The following is an 18,037-nucleotide window of genomic DNA, read 5'->3' on the forward strand; positions in this document are numbered from 1 at the left end:
TTAACTTTAAAATATTAAAAGGTTCATTTTTATAATTTAATAAATTAAAGGAATAAAAGCTTACTTATAATTTTAATAAATGTAATGATGTCAGCCCATACTTCCAGTATATTTTAAAAGTTATTAAACAGCCTCCCAAAATAAGGGCTGACATTCGCCCCTTTTTCGGTATTCGATTCGACCATCGAACCAAGGTTTAAGGGGAAGCTAATAATAACATAAAACCAAGGAAAAAATTTCAAGATGAGTATAGGAAACGTTTTCGAGTTATGAGAGGGCAAAGGGGTCAAACTCCGGCCTTATTTTTCGCAATTTTCATATTGAATTAATATGTCTACGGGGTTTTTATCGTTGTTTAAACATGTTATACACACCGGTTCCTACGTATTTTTACACGGAGAATCGAGTTTTAATGTTCACAAGTCGATATATCGGGCGCTCCCCGGCTTTGGCTCCTTAGGGATCAGGGGGGCGGCCCCGTCTTGGGCTTCTTAGGGGTCAGGGGGGCGGCCCCCGGCTTTGGTTTCTTAGGGGCCAGGGGGGATGAGTTTTTTCTCCCTAAGAATATCGAATGACAATGCTGTAATCGAATCCCCGTTTCTGGAAGTCAATGATTCGCCTTCAAATGGCCGGGTATGCAAAATGACTGCCGTGGTGCACGAATAGTGGTATCAGAATTTTGCATTAAGTTTACGGATTAATTTGAAGGTGCTCTTCTATATCCATTGTGCATTTTGCCTTGTACAACGATGTTGACCAAAAAGTTCATAATTTTGGGTTTTAAATTGAGCCGCATATTCGAAAATTCCGTGGAATATTATTTTGAAAAAATAATATGATTGTTTTTGGTCTCTACGTCTTATTTCAAAGAAGAGAGCGCAGGCGGCTGGATCAGATTTAGTATTTTAAGTCCCTTGGTTCGGTCATCGTATTCTGCAACGAAACTGAAAGAGTCGCCGATTACAAGATCGCAATTCACTCAAAAGCGGTTGTGAATTTAAAAAGTTTCCCACGGATAAAATGAGCTTTCGTTGGTTAACTGTGAATAATCAAAATTAAAGAAATGGTACTTTTTCCACTAGTCCATTAGGAAAGCGTAAAGCATGGATGGATGGAGCATCGATGACGAATTAAATCTTATCTGATGAGGAATTTTAAGTGTGAAACCCTTTTTTCAGTAATTAAATGATCCAAATCCACCAACAAGTTTAAAACCCCAATTGCAAAAATGCGTATCTCCTGATGAAGTGTTGATTCTTAGTGCCAAAAACGCGAATCTCGACATTTCTGCCGTATTTTCTAACAGTTCGAGAAATTATTGAAACTGCTGATGGAGTTTGAAAAAAAATCTTATTCTTGCTATCCTCAAGAATTATTACCGTTCTACCGACAATGAAGAGGAATGCAGACAGTTTTTTTACTCTCCTGGAAAATCGTGATTTCCGAGATTCGCACTTCTGAACTTTCACCATCGATAAAGTGCTTTAGTATTCTTTAATTAACATTTGCAAAGGCAGTGATTGGGATTGTTCAGCCAGTAATTTTTTTTCTCATTAATTTCTTCACAAACATTCTCAGGTTTATATGTTCAGACAATTAGTAATCGCCGGCAAATTGCAATCTATTCGTGTTTAATCAACAAATTTAATCGTTTTAAAGTAAAAAAAAAAAAAACGAGATTAGAAGTAGGGATTATTATGCTTTGAATTCAAACATACGTTAGCCCCTTCTTCTTGGATACATGGTGCCAGCTAGCACTCTCACGAATTCGTGAAATGTCATCAATAATCTGTGTTAGGTTCGGTTAAGCAACTAAACTAACTCCTTGGCAAAGCGGAGAGTATCGCTGGACTTGAAGGCGTAAAGAAATCTTTACTTTATCGATGTTATCGTAATTACAATTTGACACTGATAAAGATTTCAGAGATATTTATTTCCATCTTTAAGTTTACATGTACTTTTCTCTCCTCGAATCAGCATGTGTGTTTCTTTGTTGTTTCTGGTGCATCCTGCATCCCTCGGAATTCTTATATTCAAAAATCGATGATTTTCCTAGACAACGCAAATCGTCAATTAAAAAATTGGGATCGTTCAATTAAACGGGGCACTTGATTCACTCATCTGAATCTTTAAATTAACTGGAAACTCAAATTTACCACAAATCCTACTCAACCGAAAACCTAATCTAACCTGCTAACCAAAACTTTACTCAACCGGTGATCTTACCCACCGGAAACTCAAATCAATCGACCAATCGTCCGGCCGAATTTTACTTAACCGGAAATCGACAACCGTAAACTCTGCTTGACCGGAAATGTGCTCCAATCGAAAACTTGACCCAACTGGAATTTCGATCCAACCTGAAATCCGACCCATCCCAAAATTCCAATACACTGGAACCGTAATCCATCCGTATATGACGTGACCGGAAATTAACCCAACTGGAAAGTGTTTCCAACCGTTAACGTGTCCCTGTCGAAAATTTGACTCGACTGAAAATTTGATTCGATCGGAAATCTGACCGACTGGAAACCACAATCAATGGGATTCGTTATCCACCTGAAATTTCACTTGACCGGAAATCAAAAATCTTCATTTCTACTCGACCGGAAATGTGCCCCAATCGAAAACTTGACTCAACTGGAAATCGACCCGACCGGAAATGTGTTCCAACCCAAAATTTGGTTGTTCTCGGATGGAGAATAACCAATTTCAATACCAATAAATCATTGATTCTCCTAAAACATTGCAAAAATTCGATATGAGCGATTGATATATCGACTCGATAACGTTAAAAATTGATTCTACAAGAAAAAATACTTAGGTGTCGGTGTACTACAGTCATATTAGGTGCATTTAGTCATCCATGAATCAAAAATGAACAATTTCAATCTGAAAAAATCGTCGATTTTCCGTAAAGAATCTTAGGAAATCGATATAACCGATCGATATATCGACTCGTCAACATTAAAAATCGATTTTGCGTGAATAAATACGTAGGAACCGGTGTGTATAACATGTGTAAACAACGATAACAACCCCGTGGACACATCAATTCAACAAGAAAATAGCGAAAAATAAGGCCGGAGTTTGACCCTTTTGCCCCCCCCCCCCCCCCCCATAACTCGAAAACGGTTCCTATACTCATCTTGAATTTTTTTCCTGAGTTTTCTGTTATTATAAGCTTCCACTTAAACTTTGGTTCGATGGTCGAATCGAATACCGAAAAAGGGGCGAAATTTTGGGAGGCTCTTCACCTGAATTTCGACCACCCTTACCAAATATAATATCGTATCACAAATCCAGAAGATCCATCGTCGACTTTTCTATACTTGTTTTCCCGTAAATTTGATGAAATGCGCTAATTTAGTTCCCTTAAGCAACAACTAGAAATAGTATTTAAATATGACTGCCCTTGGGAATCGGGTCTTTTTGCGCCAAAAACCCCTAATTGAAATATTTATGCCACTGGTTACAGGAGTATCTTGTGAACGTCGAGAAAATAGAACTGATTACATTTTTATGATTTCACTTACATTTGATCCGTGTTAAATACACTTTTTAATTCTTCGTTCGGATTTCCGAACTTCCAATTTTGTGGTCGTTTCCTACGTGAGGTTTTGAACAGTGGCGTGGCGTGCTTTGCGATATATCGATCGATTTGCCATTTAAACCTATGGTAAAGAATCGATTATTAAGGTGTTCGCTGCGAACACCTTGTTGATCGATCCTTTTCCATAGGTTTTAAATGGCATAACAATCGATAGATCGCAATTCACGCCACGCCTCTGCTTTTGAATAAGTAACATGCGACTTTTTCTCCAGCTCAGACTCTGTCAAGTGGCCCATGGGACAGGGTTTTCGAGGGCACCTGCCTTCCTCGCCTTTTCCTCAGTTCGTTCAGTTCGTTGCTCCTCTGACGTAAGGGCGTATCTCGATTTCCACATGAGCCCCGAACAGCATTGATTCATATTTGTAACAAGGCTCACGTGGGTGTTGAGCTATGCCCTTACGTCAGGGGAGCGACGCGAGGGTGCGCTCGCTCAACCGCGCAACTACCGAAGCGGCGCACAGTGGACATAACAGAAAATAAAGATCCACGTGTATAATTTTTATATTCTTGATTATCAACACACACAAATTTGCACGGAATCAATTACAAAATTAAAAATCTAGATACCTAAAATACCTCCCATTAGACATAATAGACACAGATTTGAGGAATTATCTCTAATTTACGCCTCCTGATGTGTCATATTTCACCGTTTCTAATGTGCACAGTGACTTGAAAATGTATAAAAAATACTAATCAAATTATTATTTAGACATGAATGTATGCGAGAACTTGAGATGTAAGAGTAGTGCAGGATTTATTATAGGGTAAATAAAATGCCATAGATTAGTCCGGATCGCTGACATCGGCGGAAGAGCGTGAGTAGTTTTGTGAAAGCCATTTAGCGGGAAAATCCATGGGCATTTAAAACTAAGAACCAAAACTGAAATTTTGACTATATTCAGCAGATTTTCGGCGGGAGAACACTTCTTTTTCAGATTTTTGAGAGATGAAACATTCCGAAGAATTCAAGAATTAGTTTCTCAGTAGAATTTTTTTGGTTCAATATTTTCAGATTAAAAGATGCAGCACTTTCCCCCTTAATTTGGAATGTCTATCTCTCATCTATTCTGGATGAATCGATCTTCACCGCCAGATTATAATATATCATACATATTTTTGAAGTTTAAAGCCTTAGAAACCGAAACTTAAAGCAAAGTCCTAGCAAAATGAGACTTTTGGTTCCTAGTTTTGAATTCCCGCCGGGCCCCCATAAGAGCAGTTAATTTGCTACCAACTGTTGTAAGAATATTGAAACAGAATACTTAGCATAACAGTATTTGATAAAATCTTATTTGATCAAAAACCATTATTACACATTACTATTTATATTTCATTAAAGCTTTATAATCAGATTCAAGAGGAAATTTCTCTCGCTCCGGTCAAGTTCTTTCACTGCTGGTAGTGCCATCAATTTTCTAAAGTTGCCTAACCTGTAGCAAAATTACTCACGCTTTCTAAGCATTGGCTAGATTGGACGTTCGCGATCTGGAGTAATCTGTGTAAAATGCTCAGTGACTTTTCATTTCTTTTGATTCGAATAAGTAATGTTTGACAAAAACTGCACATCTTTTTGCTCATTCCACCAAATTATAAATTTTAAGGGCAATCTAGAAAAAAATTTCACGAAAAGAGTGAAGAAACCACGTTTAAAAAAACGATCTACTTTTTTTCATCAACGAAAATTCAAACTAAGTTTCCACATCATGCCTGAACTCTCTCATTAATTCGTTCGAGTGCCGATTACAGCAAGTTGACAACACTGTTAATACTCCATTTGAAGCCATTGGATCCATCGATTCTAGGCGAAACAAGTTGCCTTACCTACAGATCGATTGTTTTACATACATTTAAACGGAGGAAAAGCAGTGATAATACCAACTTCCAATAATCGCCACTGTCTCGTTCCAGTGTGCGGCGCACACTGGACCGAGTCAATTAGAGAGGTCGGACATGAAATTTTTGACTAATACTACAAATTTTGATGTTAAGTTCATCAAATTTTAAATTTTAGAAGGTGCTTCAAGAAGGAAATATCACGAGAAAACCAATGGAACCACTTTCGGAACCTCCAAGTTTTGTGTAAACGGAGTTAAAAGCTATTAAAGTTTGCAAATTTTGTCCGACCCTTCCTACTGACTCGACCCACCGTGCGGCGCTCGTGGCGTTGCTATGTAAACAGCCACAAAACAATCCGCGCGGCTTCGGGGGTGGTGTTTGATGAAAGTTCACGGTTCAGTCAACGATCTCTCTCGCAGTTAAAATAAATAATCCCTCAGTCATACCTTTTTTTGTCATCCAATTGACCTAGTCATTACAGTCGCGGTGTTTTACCTCTATGCAAGTTGAGAGATTTGCTTGGAGGGTAGACAAGTTGGAGTTTGTTCTATTCTCACTGTTGTTTTGCCAAATTTTCAGTTTGAAAAAGAGTTTGGCACGGTATGTACCAAATGAGGATCACATAAGTTTGCTTTTGAAGCTTAATTTAAATTGTGTGTTTAGAAGTAGGACTGGGATTCTTCCATGTGCCAATCGAGATTTGTCGCGGTTCTTTACCTCTGCAAGTTGAGAGATTTGCTTGGAGGGTGGACAAGTTGGAGTTGGTTCGATTCTCATTGTTATTTTGCCAACTCTTTAGTTTGAAAAAGAGTTTGGCACGGTACGTACCAAATGAGGATCACATAAATTGTTTGTTTTTGAAGCTTAATTTAAATTGTGTGTTTAGAAGTGGGACTGGGATTTGGACGTATTTCTATGAAACGGAACTATGTGCACTAAGACATGAGCCCTAAGACCCTTAAGAATACACGCATAACAGGGCTCCCGTCATAATGCACATAGTTCCGTTTCGTAGAAATACGTCCATTTTTCCATGTGCCAATCGAGATTTTCGTGCAATTTTACCTCCGGGAGATTTATTCATTTTATTTGAATCTCTATTAGGCAACACACTTGGCTGCCCACAGTCACACAGGCGAGAAATTTGGTAAAATGAGAGGTCTCAGATTTTTTTTTTTTTTTTTTTTTTAAATATTTTTTCATTTTGAATTTATTTTTCGACTGAAAGTGACTCAGTTTTGAGTCGAAACGTGTCGGGTTTTTAATTGTTGTATTTTAGCCTTGTTTCCCGTTTTCCCCCTTGTTTTCCTCCTGTTACCATTGTCTCGGGCTGCTTCGTACTTTGTGTCTTTACAAATCTGATGTCGTATTTTCAGACTTCTGTATCATTCCGCAACCTGATTTGATGATAGACATTGCGAATTATGCCTCTCTTCAACAGCAAGAAGGTGCACGCAAGGAAACCTATCACCTTCGCTACGGCTGCTTTGCTGACGCCTGAAGACATTTTCAATCCGGAAAACAGCATCATCAAAATGAAACTAACCGATCAAGAGCTTCACTTCAAAAATGGAATCTGGACACCGGGTTAGTTTCTGATTTCATATTTTTCCTTATCAGTACAGGGAGGAGATGCTCCAAGCAAAACGTCTAGTTAGCAGAAATTAGGGGATGGGTGTATTTGGATTACATTTTGCAATAAGGAATCACTATCTTTGGCTCTCCCATAAAAGCACATATCTGCATAGGGAAACCAATGGCATGTCTGTTGTTTCTAAAATGAGCCAGAAATAGTGGTTCCTTATTACAAAATGAATCCATTTTATGTCTGGTCGCTTCAGATGAGCTAACAGTTCCAGCGGCCATACATGGTTTGGTGAATAATTTAATCTGAATTCGGCCAACGCAAACTTTAGCCACCTGGATCGAAATGCGTTCTTATGATCGGAAATTGCAGTTACGTGGGTTGATAGTAGAATCGATCAATTCGTATCTCTACAAGGCTATTTGGATCACATTTTGAAATAAGGAACCACTATTTCTGGCTCATTTTAGAAACAACATACATGCCATCGGTTTCCGTGTGCAGAAAGGTGCATTCACACAAGAACCAGAGATAGTAGTTCTTTATTGCAAAATGTATTCCATTTATCAACCGAGGTTATTCGATAAAAATCCAATAATTTAGACGCTGGATCGAAAAATTCAGTTAAGGCCGTTCATAAAATTACGTACCGCTCAAGGGGCGAGGAGAGTCGAGAAAAGCGCTACGACGCGACATTTCGTTATTACGAGTTAAAAGGATAGGGACCTACGCCACAAAAACGTTACAATGAGAGGGGGGTTCAAAAAATGTCGAAAAATTGCGTCACGTCATTTATGAGAGCTCCCCTTTATCTGGACCACAAACTTCGGTGTTTCATGTGAACCCAAAATGTTGACCCTTTTGCGATCTAGTTTGAAAGTTAAAGAACAATTAAGCAAAAACTGAGACCTAAATATTGCACCTAATATTTTTGAAATCTGTGCTCGAAGTTGGCGAGCCATCTTCTGGGAGCTTCATTGAGAAGTTGATCATAGGCTCATTCACGACCTGAGTTTACACTGTTGTGCGATGGCCGCTTATTGAGAACTGGAGAAGGTATATCGACGGTTTCATCTCCAGTGACGTACGAACTAGGCTCAAAGCACGAATTCCTCTATGGTGGAAGCTCGAACTGTATCGGAACAGCTAAGGGTGGCGACATAAACGATCCTTTGAGGACATGATTCATAATCATTAGTGTTTAATCAATCTGCACTTTTATACATTTTTCAGAAACCGAAGCCCTAGGAGAGAAATATCGAGAAACCGAGCAGCTCAGAGAATATTGTGAGGCTGTGGAAGAGGAAAATAATTTACTCAAAATGCGCCTTGAGGTTCTATTAGATATGGTAATAATTTCAGAGATTTTCGCTTCCTAATTGCGTTAATTTTATGTTATGCTTTCCCCTACGTTCTAGTCCCCCCGGGGGGTTGGACTTCTTGGATGCCAGGTGGGGCAGCTCTTTGGGGGGTTGGGCTCCTTAGATGCCAATAGGGGCAGCCCCAAGGGGTTGGGCCTCTTTGATGCCAGGTGGGTCCCCCCCCCCCCGGGGGGGGTTGGACTTCTTGGATGCCAAGGGGGGCAGCCCGTGGGGGTTGGGCTCCTTGGATACCAAGTGAGGCAGCCCCTGGGGTCGTTGGTGCTTGGATGCCAGGAGGGGCCCACGTGGCGATTTTGTTTCCAAAAATGCACATATCACATTGCTGTAATTCGTACCCCGTTGCCTAGGCTAATGATTTGCTTTCAAATAGCCAGCTATGCAAAATGACTGTCGTGACGTACGAATAGTGGTATCAGAATTTCGCATTAAGTTTATGCAGTGGGTTGAAGGCGCTCTTCTTTATCGTATCTGAGTGATGTTCACCGAAAATGTTCAGAATTTTGGAGTCTTCAATCGAGCCGTAATTTTGAAAAATGCTGGAAGATCATTATTTTACCAGCTAAGATTTTTTTGTCTGTAAGTCTTATTGCCAAAAAGAGAGTCCGAACGCTCGGTACAGATTGTGGTTTTTAAGTCTTCTTTCTTTGGTCATCGTATTCTCATGCAAAACTGAGAGAGTCGCCGTTTACAAGATCGCATCTTACTCAAATGTGCATGTTTCAACTCAAAAGTTTTGCACGGAAAAAATTAGCTTTCGACATTAAACCTGAGAATAATTAGAATTGAAGAAAAGGTTCTTCGTCCATTGGTCCATTTGAAAGGCGTAGAACGTGGAAAGATGGAGCATGGCTGTCCTCCTGGTTTCTACGGGCACTAGATGGCTATAGGTTTCTAACGGTGTATATGCCAAAAAGTTGGGGGGAAAATAGAAAAAAATATTATTTTACTTTTATAATTGTTTGAGGATCCACGTAGTGACGATATATTTTTGAGACGACGCACTGTCTTCTTACGTATGGTACTCAAGGAAGCTAATTCTCTGATTCACTTATTGGTGACTCGTCGTATTGGATCAACTAAACCTTATAAACAAGTTTCAAGTATGAATAAACTCTATTTTTTATCGTGATGATCAAGAGCAGGTTCAAAGCGATAATTATCGCAGAAATGCGTATCTCGTGATCAAATGTCATTTTCCAATCATACAATGCTTGATCTGACCATATGAGGTCAAACTTAAGCTTATCTGATTAGGAATTGTAAGCGTGAGACTCTTTTTTAGTCTTTAAATGATCCAAATCCGCCAACAGATGAAGTGTCAATTCTTAGTGCCGAAACGCGAATCTCCGCATTTCTGCCGTATTATCTAACAGCTCGAGAAATTATTCAAAATGCTGATGGAGCCGGAAAAAGCATCTTATTCTTGCTGTCCTCAAGAATTATTACCCTTCTACTAACAATAAAGAGGAATGTAGACAGTTTTTTTACTCTCCTGGAAAATCGTGTTTTCCGAGATACGCACTTTTGCACTTTCACCATCGATATGTGTCTTAAGTTGCCCTATGCTGATAGGTTGCTTTTAAGGATGAGCCTGATATCATAATGTCCTTATTATGTTACAAATGTAGTCCAATTAGCCTCATTTAATCGATGAAAGCAATTTAACATGTAATGAGGAGCAAAAGAAAACAATTTAATTCAAAACTATCCTTCATTTTATATTCCAGATTACTGAAACTACGTTGCAAAAGAACTCCATGACACAAGAACTGATAGCTCTACGAAGTGATGTCAAAAATTCCATCAAACCAAGGAAGCCATGATGGAGTAACCTTTCTGCACAAAATTGTATTATTTTAATCTTGAGAGTTCTTATTGATTTTTATACTCTTTTCTTTGGTATTCTCATCCTTATTCAAGGTTGAAAAATATCTCGACACAACCTACAGCCTGAGGAATTTGTGTATTTCAAAGTTAATAAAAAAGCTTTTCTTCTTAATTCTTCTCCCTCATAATTTTGCATGCATCCTATTTGGCTCATGAGCTGTTGTACAATTTCCTTCTTTTTTTGTTGTTTAAAAAAACTTCTGACATAAATTGCTTATTGTTATTTTAATTTCTATATAAGTATTGTGCTTATTTCTTCTACGAAGGAATCAGCAAATGTGATGCTTCAGGTCTAGTATAAAGACTTTCTGATGTTTTACTTCATAAAGCATCAACCTGTACACAAGCAACAACTCTTCCCGTTGTTTTGATCCAACACGTTAATTTTAAGGTATTTGCACTCCTGCATGGTTTTTCTGGAAAATCGGAAATTTCTAATCGTGCATGTAATTTTGTAATATAAAAATATATTTGTATATGATGAAAGCATTTGAGGTTGACTTGTATATCATGAACAGTTATATTTTTTCTCTTTTCTCTTACCAGTCCAGAAGAATCTTATCTGCATTCCGGAGTCCTTAGTGGCAACGACTGTGAAAAATATAGACCACAAAAGCGTAAATCCTCAAAAGATAACACTTAAATATTGCTCACAATTATGTTTCAGGAAACTCTTTTCGAGTTATTTTTAAGTAAAATCTCCGAGACGTATAAAATTAAAGTAAAAAAAGAAGAGTTTCGATCTCAAAGATCTCCTTACTGTAATTTTTAGCACTAACATTGTTTTCATCAAAAATATTGAGAAAAATATCCGCAAAAAAGTTTTTTTTCTAAACAATTTTAGCGTAAATTTAACCTATGTAAATTTTACTTTATGCATATCCACCCAAAATAGGTCTACTGAAACTCATTTCGCTTAAGAGCTTTTGAAAGTACTTTTAAGGGCTGTTATCACAGGGTATGCTTCTTTTAAAGAGTTACGTGGAGAGTCCATTGACTTTTTTTCATTTTATCTCATCTTAAAAAATAAACATCGCTTCTTGGAATCAATTACGGAACCTCGCTTCAATCTTGCGCCACGTAAGTGTCGATCCGGGTGCGTGTTAGCTGAGAGTGTCAAGACGGGTAGGCCGACCGTCTCCTCCGTAACGAGCACCTGCTCTAGTTTCAGTATTGGCGGAGTTAATTAAATTTTGAGAGCGGAAAAAGTGGAGCCGGAAGATAGATGCTTAGTTTGACAAGAGCGCCATGAAGATTACGCGCTAGCGGATTTAGGTAAGAGGTGATTTCTTGAAACCTGCCCGTGCCGCACGCGCGCATGACGGGAAGTATCGCAGCATCTCCAAGGCGCAACACATCGCCACTCAGTCGGGATCGCGCTCCAACGGCTCGACAGCGTGCGACACTACGTCCGCCCTCCTCGGACACGTGTTGCAAGAAAAAACGAACGAATATTTAAACGATTGTGAAAGAAGTCAATAGACACGACGCGCATTTTTTGTTTTTTTTGGATCGCAAAATACAGTGGACGCATCTGTGTAGTTCTTCTCTGCCTCCTCGTGGTTGAAGCTTGTGAGTTACCCGTCTGATGTTAACACAACGATACCGACCAAGAATTCCGGTTACAAAACGGAGTAGGTGTTTCGATCAGGAACTAACCATTAACAGTCCTAACAGATTAGGCTGACGATACTGATACGAGGATATATTAAAATTACGACACGCTTTGAACTTTTAACGTGTAAACATGGGCGACAGTTCGCAAAATCATCCTTACCGTATGCGTAAAATCAAAGTCAGGAAACAGGGAAAATTCATACGAAATGAGTAAGGGTCGACCGTTCTCCTTCAACTTTGAAAATCTAAGAAAAAATGTCAGTATGTGAAAAATGTGTGAAATGTTTCTGTGAAAAACCATTCCTTCTCTCATTTTTTGAGGGCAAAATAAGTACAAGAAATTGAAATTGGGCCGAAAATTTTAAAAACAGAGGGACACGGTTGATTTTACAATATACTACCGGTTAAGTTGAAGTGAATGTCTTTTGATGAAAAGTTCGTGGTCAAAGCGACGTTCTGGAAGAGTTTACGAGTAATTACCTCAAGCCCACGGTAAGCATATTACATTCTTTCTAGCTTGAATTTATAGATACATGGACGTGTTTCTGCCAAACAGAAATATGTGCATATAGGCACGAGCCCTGAGACCTATAAAAATATATGCATAACAAGGCTCACGTCATGACGCACATAGTTTCGTTTGGCAGAAATGCGTCCATAACATACATGGCGCATATATAAAAATGCATGATGGGATGCCTTTGATTTGGAAACTTTATGGTAAGCTTCTGAATGTACGTGATTTAAAAAGTTCTCAGCAGTTCATCATTTACTGAGCAGAAAATAAATTGAAACTCTCTTCACTGCTTGGGGTGCTACTATATAAATATAAAAAATATATTAAGAAAATGAAGCAAGAGGTTTAAATTTTTAAACGCGCTGAATGGATATCAGTCAGCTTCAAGCTTAAGCTATAGCGCAAGAATAAAAGTTACCTCTTAAAAAAGTTGACTGTAAAATCACGATGGATGTAGTGGTCAGGTTTTGAATGACTCTTTATACCTGACAAACTGTGTTACACATTTGCATATGAATGAAAAATGCAGGAATTTTCATGCTCTAGCTTTCGGATTAAAAAAATATTCCAAAGCACAGACATGATTGGATGCAAATGAGCCACCTTGCCGATCTCATAACTTCGCACGAAATTCAAAATGGTCATTGTCGTGCGCTGCAGTTTCTTAACTAAAAACAAAGAACGACACAAACTCCTCTCATCCACGAGAGAAGAGTTTTTTCTCTTAAAATTTTTAGTCATATCATATGCATCTTGGAAGTCATCTACCCATCGTCAGCGAAACTAAAAAAAAAAATCTTGAGAACAATAAAATACAGATTTTTCTCAAAAAATCCTCCTCTCATCCAACTCATTGTTTAACATGTTCAAAGTATTCTGCGTGAAATTTTGATGATATAATTGTAGTGCTTAATTTCTTACTTTATCTAGTGGTCCATCGTCAGTCTTTATAGACGCTAATAGTGCCATACATGTCACAAAAATGCTATGTATGTCGCTTTATTCTCACCAGTAGCATTGAAAGTGGTTATAATGTATGATTGTTATTGCTTCGATCAAATTCGATAGAATTAAGAATCCTTTTGGTGACTTCACCACTAATATCGTCTCCCAAGTAACAGATAAATATCGATTTTATCGGTTGATTATTTCGATTATATTGGTGGCAATATATCGAGATATTATCGCATTAAAAATTGCGATGTATGGCGATTAAATCGCTACACATTACAATTTTTGGTTCGATAAAATCATGATCAATTTTCGTCGATAAAATTGAGATTAAATCGCCATTCATCGCGATTTTTATTTCGAAAATATCACGATAAATTGTCGGGCGATGAAAGCGCGATTTTATGGCGATAAGATCGAGGATAATCGCTCAGATGTTTATGATCCTGGAGGATAATCGCAATGTATAGCGATTTTTCCGTTGAGAAATGCTACTTGGGCCATAACGCTTATTCTCGAAATGATACACGGACTTTATGTCCACTTTTCTTACGTCCACAGACTTTTCGTTCACAATTTCGTCCACGTTCTAAAGCCCACACTATTGTTAAGTCCATTACTTAAACGTCCACTAAGTTAAGTCCACAAATGTAAAGTCCACTAATATCAAATTCAAGCGTCATATTTTAGTCCGTGTGTAAAATTATATTGACAATATCGAAATGAGAAAATTAAGAGATAATGAGGTGTTGTTATCGTAACTGTTATTTTAAATGAAATGTTAATCTCTTCTTTTGATTCATCTTTTCAAATTGTCTTTGGTAAATACTTGGTTTCATTTCTATCCTTGAAATTTCCGATATAAAATATGCCTTAAATGCACATTCTTTTTTTTTAATAAAATTGATTACTTCATTATAAAAACATTTACATTTTTAAAACGTGGTAAATATTTGTAAAACCTTTTCCAAGCAATGGCATCGATATGAATCTCAATGAGCCGTAGTTGTGATGAAAGAAACTATGCAAAAATTAATAAAAGAGGAGAGAAGCTAAGAAGCACGCAATTTTTTGTTTTTAACTTATTTGTACACCGACCTTCTCGAGTCAAATACGTCTAATTTTGAGCGTTTAGTTGCGCTTACACCACGCTGCAGCACGGTAAAAGCCCAAAACATAAAAGAATAAATTTGAATGCTTTGGAAATCATTAAATTTGACACGGAACGACTATTATATTTACAAAAAACACATTATATTTTCCAGTAGTACATATTTCTTTTTCATCAGTTTAAAAGGGAATAATCAATGCAGAGAGTGCAAACATTTCAAAATCATGAGTTGAAAAACGCTTACCCCGCGACTTTAAATATTAAAGCTTAACACAGAGCGGAGCGGCGTGTTAGCAGCGCAGAACGCGCACTGGCGCCTACAAACCTAACAGGATACGTCACGCATTGCGCAACGCGTGAAGTATCCCGTTAGGTTTGTAGGCGCCTATGCGCGTGTCACGCTGGTTACCTGCCGCGCCGCAACGCTTTAAGCAACTATTTAGCGTCAGAGGCGTTGCATAGTATCCTACGAGATTGAAGGCGCACGAAATAAATAGCTAAAGAGAACTTTCAATTTTGACTGCATCTGTTACTGAAAAATGTTTAATTTGGCATTGCAGCGTTTCCTAGGCTCCCGCTTTGGTTTTCATCTTATCATATCCGTACAATGTACACATGAGCATATGTTTTTATCTGCTCTTAGAATCTGTTCTCTTTCATGACTTGATTCATGAATGAAATGTTTTTAAGAATGAAGGAACTCTTCACCTCTCTTAATTTAAAAATCTAAATTTTCGTATATACTCCCATTTTCAAAATTCTCTGTAAAGACGTTAACAGCATGTGACGTTGAACGTCTTAAAATATACTAACTAACTAACTAGTAGTAGTATGCATTTATTTTTGAGGTGGCTCCTGTCATTTAAATGAGAAGGAAAAAATGTGGACATAACATGTCCACAATTTGGACAATTTTGGACATATTCATGGTTGGACATTAAATCATGTGAACTTAATAAAGACTGGACATGAATAGCGTTAGCGTTAAATAGTACCACTCGGGCTGAATATGTAGTGGAGTTACAAGAGAATTAGCTATAATAAAATTATCTGAATCAACCAAAATTAAGGGGAAAAACAGATTAGAGATAAGAATATAACCATAAAAAAATAAACCCAAGAAAGTCTTTAACTATAGCGTTAGCTATAGCGTTATTATAGCGTTAGCGTATAATAGCGTTTAGTAGACATAAATGGACGGAGTTAAACAGAAAGGAACCAAGCCACATCGAGATCGAACCGAGAAAAACAGGTTTAAAGTTTGGCTCCTGCATAAGACTCAATGTATAAGAGAAACTTCAAGTTCAATTTCTGCAAAATTTGCTCCAACAAAAACTTTGAATTTTTGGCGATAGATAGTAGAGCAGTGGTTGAGTTCAATACCACTCATAACTCAATTTTTTCCAAAATGTGGGTTGGTTCCTTTCTGCTTAACTCAGTCCAAATAGCGGTGGACATTTATTTAATGGACGAAAGGTAGGTGGACATAAAGTCCTGGAAGCCTCGAAATCTCAAAAATGCCACTTAACTCCTCCATCCGTGAGACTCCTTATTTGAATCAGTTATTTTCAAAAGGGAGTAAGTTCATTTTTGCATGAACCTTGACTTATATAAAAGGACATGCTAACTAAGACTCATCGAAGAATGGACCTGTTTCCTTTTGAGAACAACGGATTCATTTAAGATCTTGCCTCGTTTTCCCGCCCATTGCCATTATTTTTCTGGAAACGCTATATATGAGAAAGGACGGTACTGCCGTGCTAAGGAAGAACGCCGAATGAGTCTTCATGCGTTGCCAAGTTTCCTTTGATAAAATACTAATTTATTGGGAAAGTTATTAATATTTTTCTTCAAGTTTTTCAGACAATATTGTTCGCAGTCTAATACAAAGTACCTGAAAATTTCAAGGAAAAATATGCATAACGTCTTTCCAAAATAAACATTTTATCGGAGGGAATTTGGCAACTCTCGAATGTTTATGCGGCGATTCTCCTTAACACGGCAGGGTAGAACACACTCAAAAGGAAAAATTGCTCAAATACCTGCGATTCGACCGCGAAATAAACGGGACAATACACGACTCGTTACCGTGCGATATTTTCAATCAAAGAAAAATCGTCTTTTTCCCCTTGGGGCACCATTCCTCCCTAAAGCGCCAGATCCAAAGACTTTCTCAACCGGGGGTCGTTAATGGAATGTATGGCTCTGGGTACTTCTTTTCCTTTATTTCATTCCATTCGCTATTTAATTATCCAATTTACCGTGCTCGAGTGATCTTGGCTGAGACGTCAAGGTTTTTAACTCACATTCACTGTGCAGGAAAATTCGACGCAATAGACCATTGCAGCGCTCTACTTAATTTCAGTCTTTATTCGTAGCAGCCACTGTTGCGAAACTCGAAGTTTCTGAGAATCTGATGGGGTATGACCCACCCACACAATTTCAGTTTTTCATGTAAATAAATAAATGCATTTTTTTTAACATAAAGGTGTTATTATGCCATGCTAAGTAAGAGCACCGTATGAGCCATCAGATGTTACCAAATTTCCTTCTACAAATCAAGAATTTTCAGGACAATTTGAGAATATTTCTTTTCTGACTATACAGAGAATTTCTTTCGTTATTAGATCTAAATATTCTGAAAATGTCATTTTTGAAATTCATTGATTCAAATTGAAGATTTCAAAATTTCAAGGAAAAACATTCATAAGTAAAGGAAATAGAAATAAATGTTTTCAAAGATGAAATTTGGCAACATTCGAGTGCTTTTACGGCATTTCTATTTAGCACGGCAGTATTATTCGCGCTGCCTGAAAGGACTTGAATGCCAACCTTGCTGAAAGCGATCACGTTGGTACTCAGCTTACAGTAAGTTGTCACCAACATTGTACTAAAATATAATACCTTGTACTTTTACAAATATTTCATCATTTCATTCATGTGAATTTTGAGAAAAGTTTTAACTAAAATTTTAGCCGTTTATAATGCACATTTTTCAGTTTATTTTGTGTTTAGCTTCAATATGATCTATATTTGGACCGCGTTAAACAGAAAGGAACCAAGCCACATCAGCTTTTAATTGGCTAATCTAATTTTTTACATGAAAACAGTTGTGCGGATTTTCGTGCAAATTTCAGTGAATCTTCGCCGCAGTACGAAGCAAATTCCTCAACATTTTCAAAAAGATCCGCACAAACGTTCTCTCGTAAAAATTGAATTGCCCGATTAAAATTGGCAATAGCTGATGTGGCTTGATTCCTTTCTGTTAAACGCGGTCCAATTAGAATTGAACAAAATTAAGATGTCAAAAAACATTTTTCAACGTAAATCTCGGATGAATTCTATTTAAAATAGGACAAAAAACGTTTCCTATCTCATACAAATATAATTCTCTTATATTTTAACCATTTCCCTTACTTTTTTTGAAGTTCAAATTTAACAGTCAAAGCCACTGGGGTCGCTTTCACCCGCTCATGAGAACTGAGCATGAAATAAGGGATGCGGGAGAAAATCATCGGAATGCATGCAGAAATAA

At 37.7% G+C, this 18,037-nt stretch overlaps 2 protein-coding genes across 3 annotated transcripts in view; both read left to right on the top strand.

Moving 5' to 3' along the window:
* The first annotated feature begins 5,734 nt into the window (after positions 1-5,734).
* On the top strand, positions 5,735-10,739 carry Cby (beta catenin antagonist chibby). 2 transcript variants are annotated; one of them, XM_019055041.2, is made up of 4 exons: positions 5,735-6,052; positions 6,829-7,039; positions 8,271-8,386; positions 10,147-10,739. In XM_019055041.2, exons 2-4 carry the CDS (start codon positions 6,877-6,879, stop codon positions 10,240-10,242), a joined length of 375 nt encoding a protein of 124 aa, XP_018910586.2. In that variant the 5' UTR covers positions 5,735-6,052; positions 6,829-6,876; the 3' UTR covers positions 10,243-10,739. The 2 variants fall into 2 exon arrangements, with proteins under 2 accessions (XP_018910586.2, XP_018910587.2); XM_019055042.2 differs by lacking the exon at positions 5,735-6,052 and adding an exon at positions 6,119-6,272.
* Positions 10,740-11,657: 918 nt separating this feature from the next.
* Positions 11,658-18,037, top strand: part of LOC109039645 (uncharacterized) — a 78,370-nt gene continuing 71,990 nt past the window's right edge. Inside the window, exon 1 of the mRNA XM_019055229.2 lies at positions 11,658-12,415. The gene's annotated coding sequence lies outside the window, so the exon portion shown is untranslated. The remainder of the gene's footprint in view (positions 12,416-18,037) is intronic.

The sequence above is a fragment of the Bemisia tabaci genome, chromosome 2 (genome assembly GCF_918797505.1).
Source record: "Bemisia tabaci chromosome 2, PGI_BMITA_v3".
Classification (NCBI taxonomy): domain Eukaryota; kingdom Metazoa; phylum Arthropoda; class Insecta; order Hemiptera; family Aleyrodidae; genus Bemisia; species Bemisia tabaci.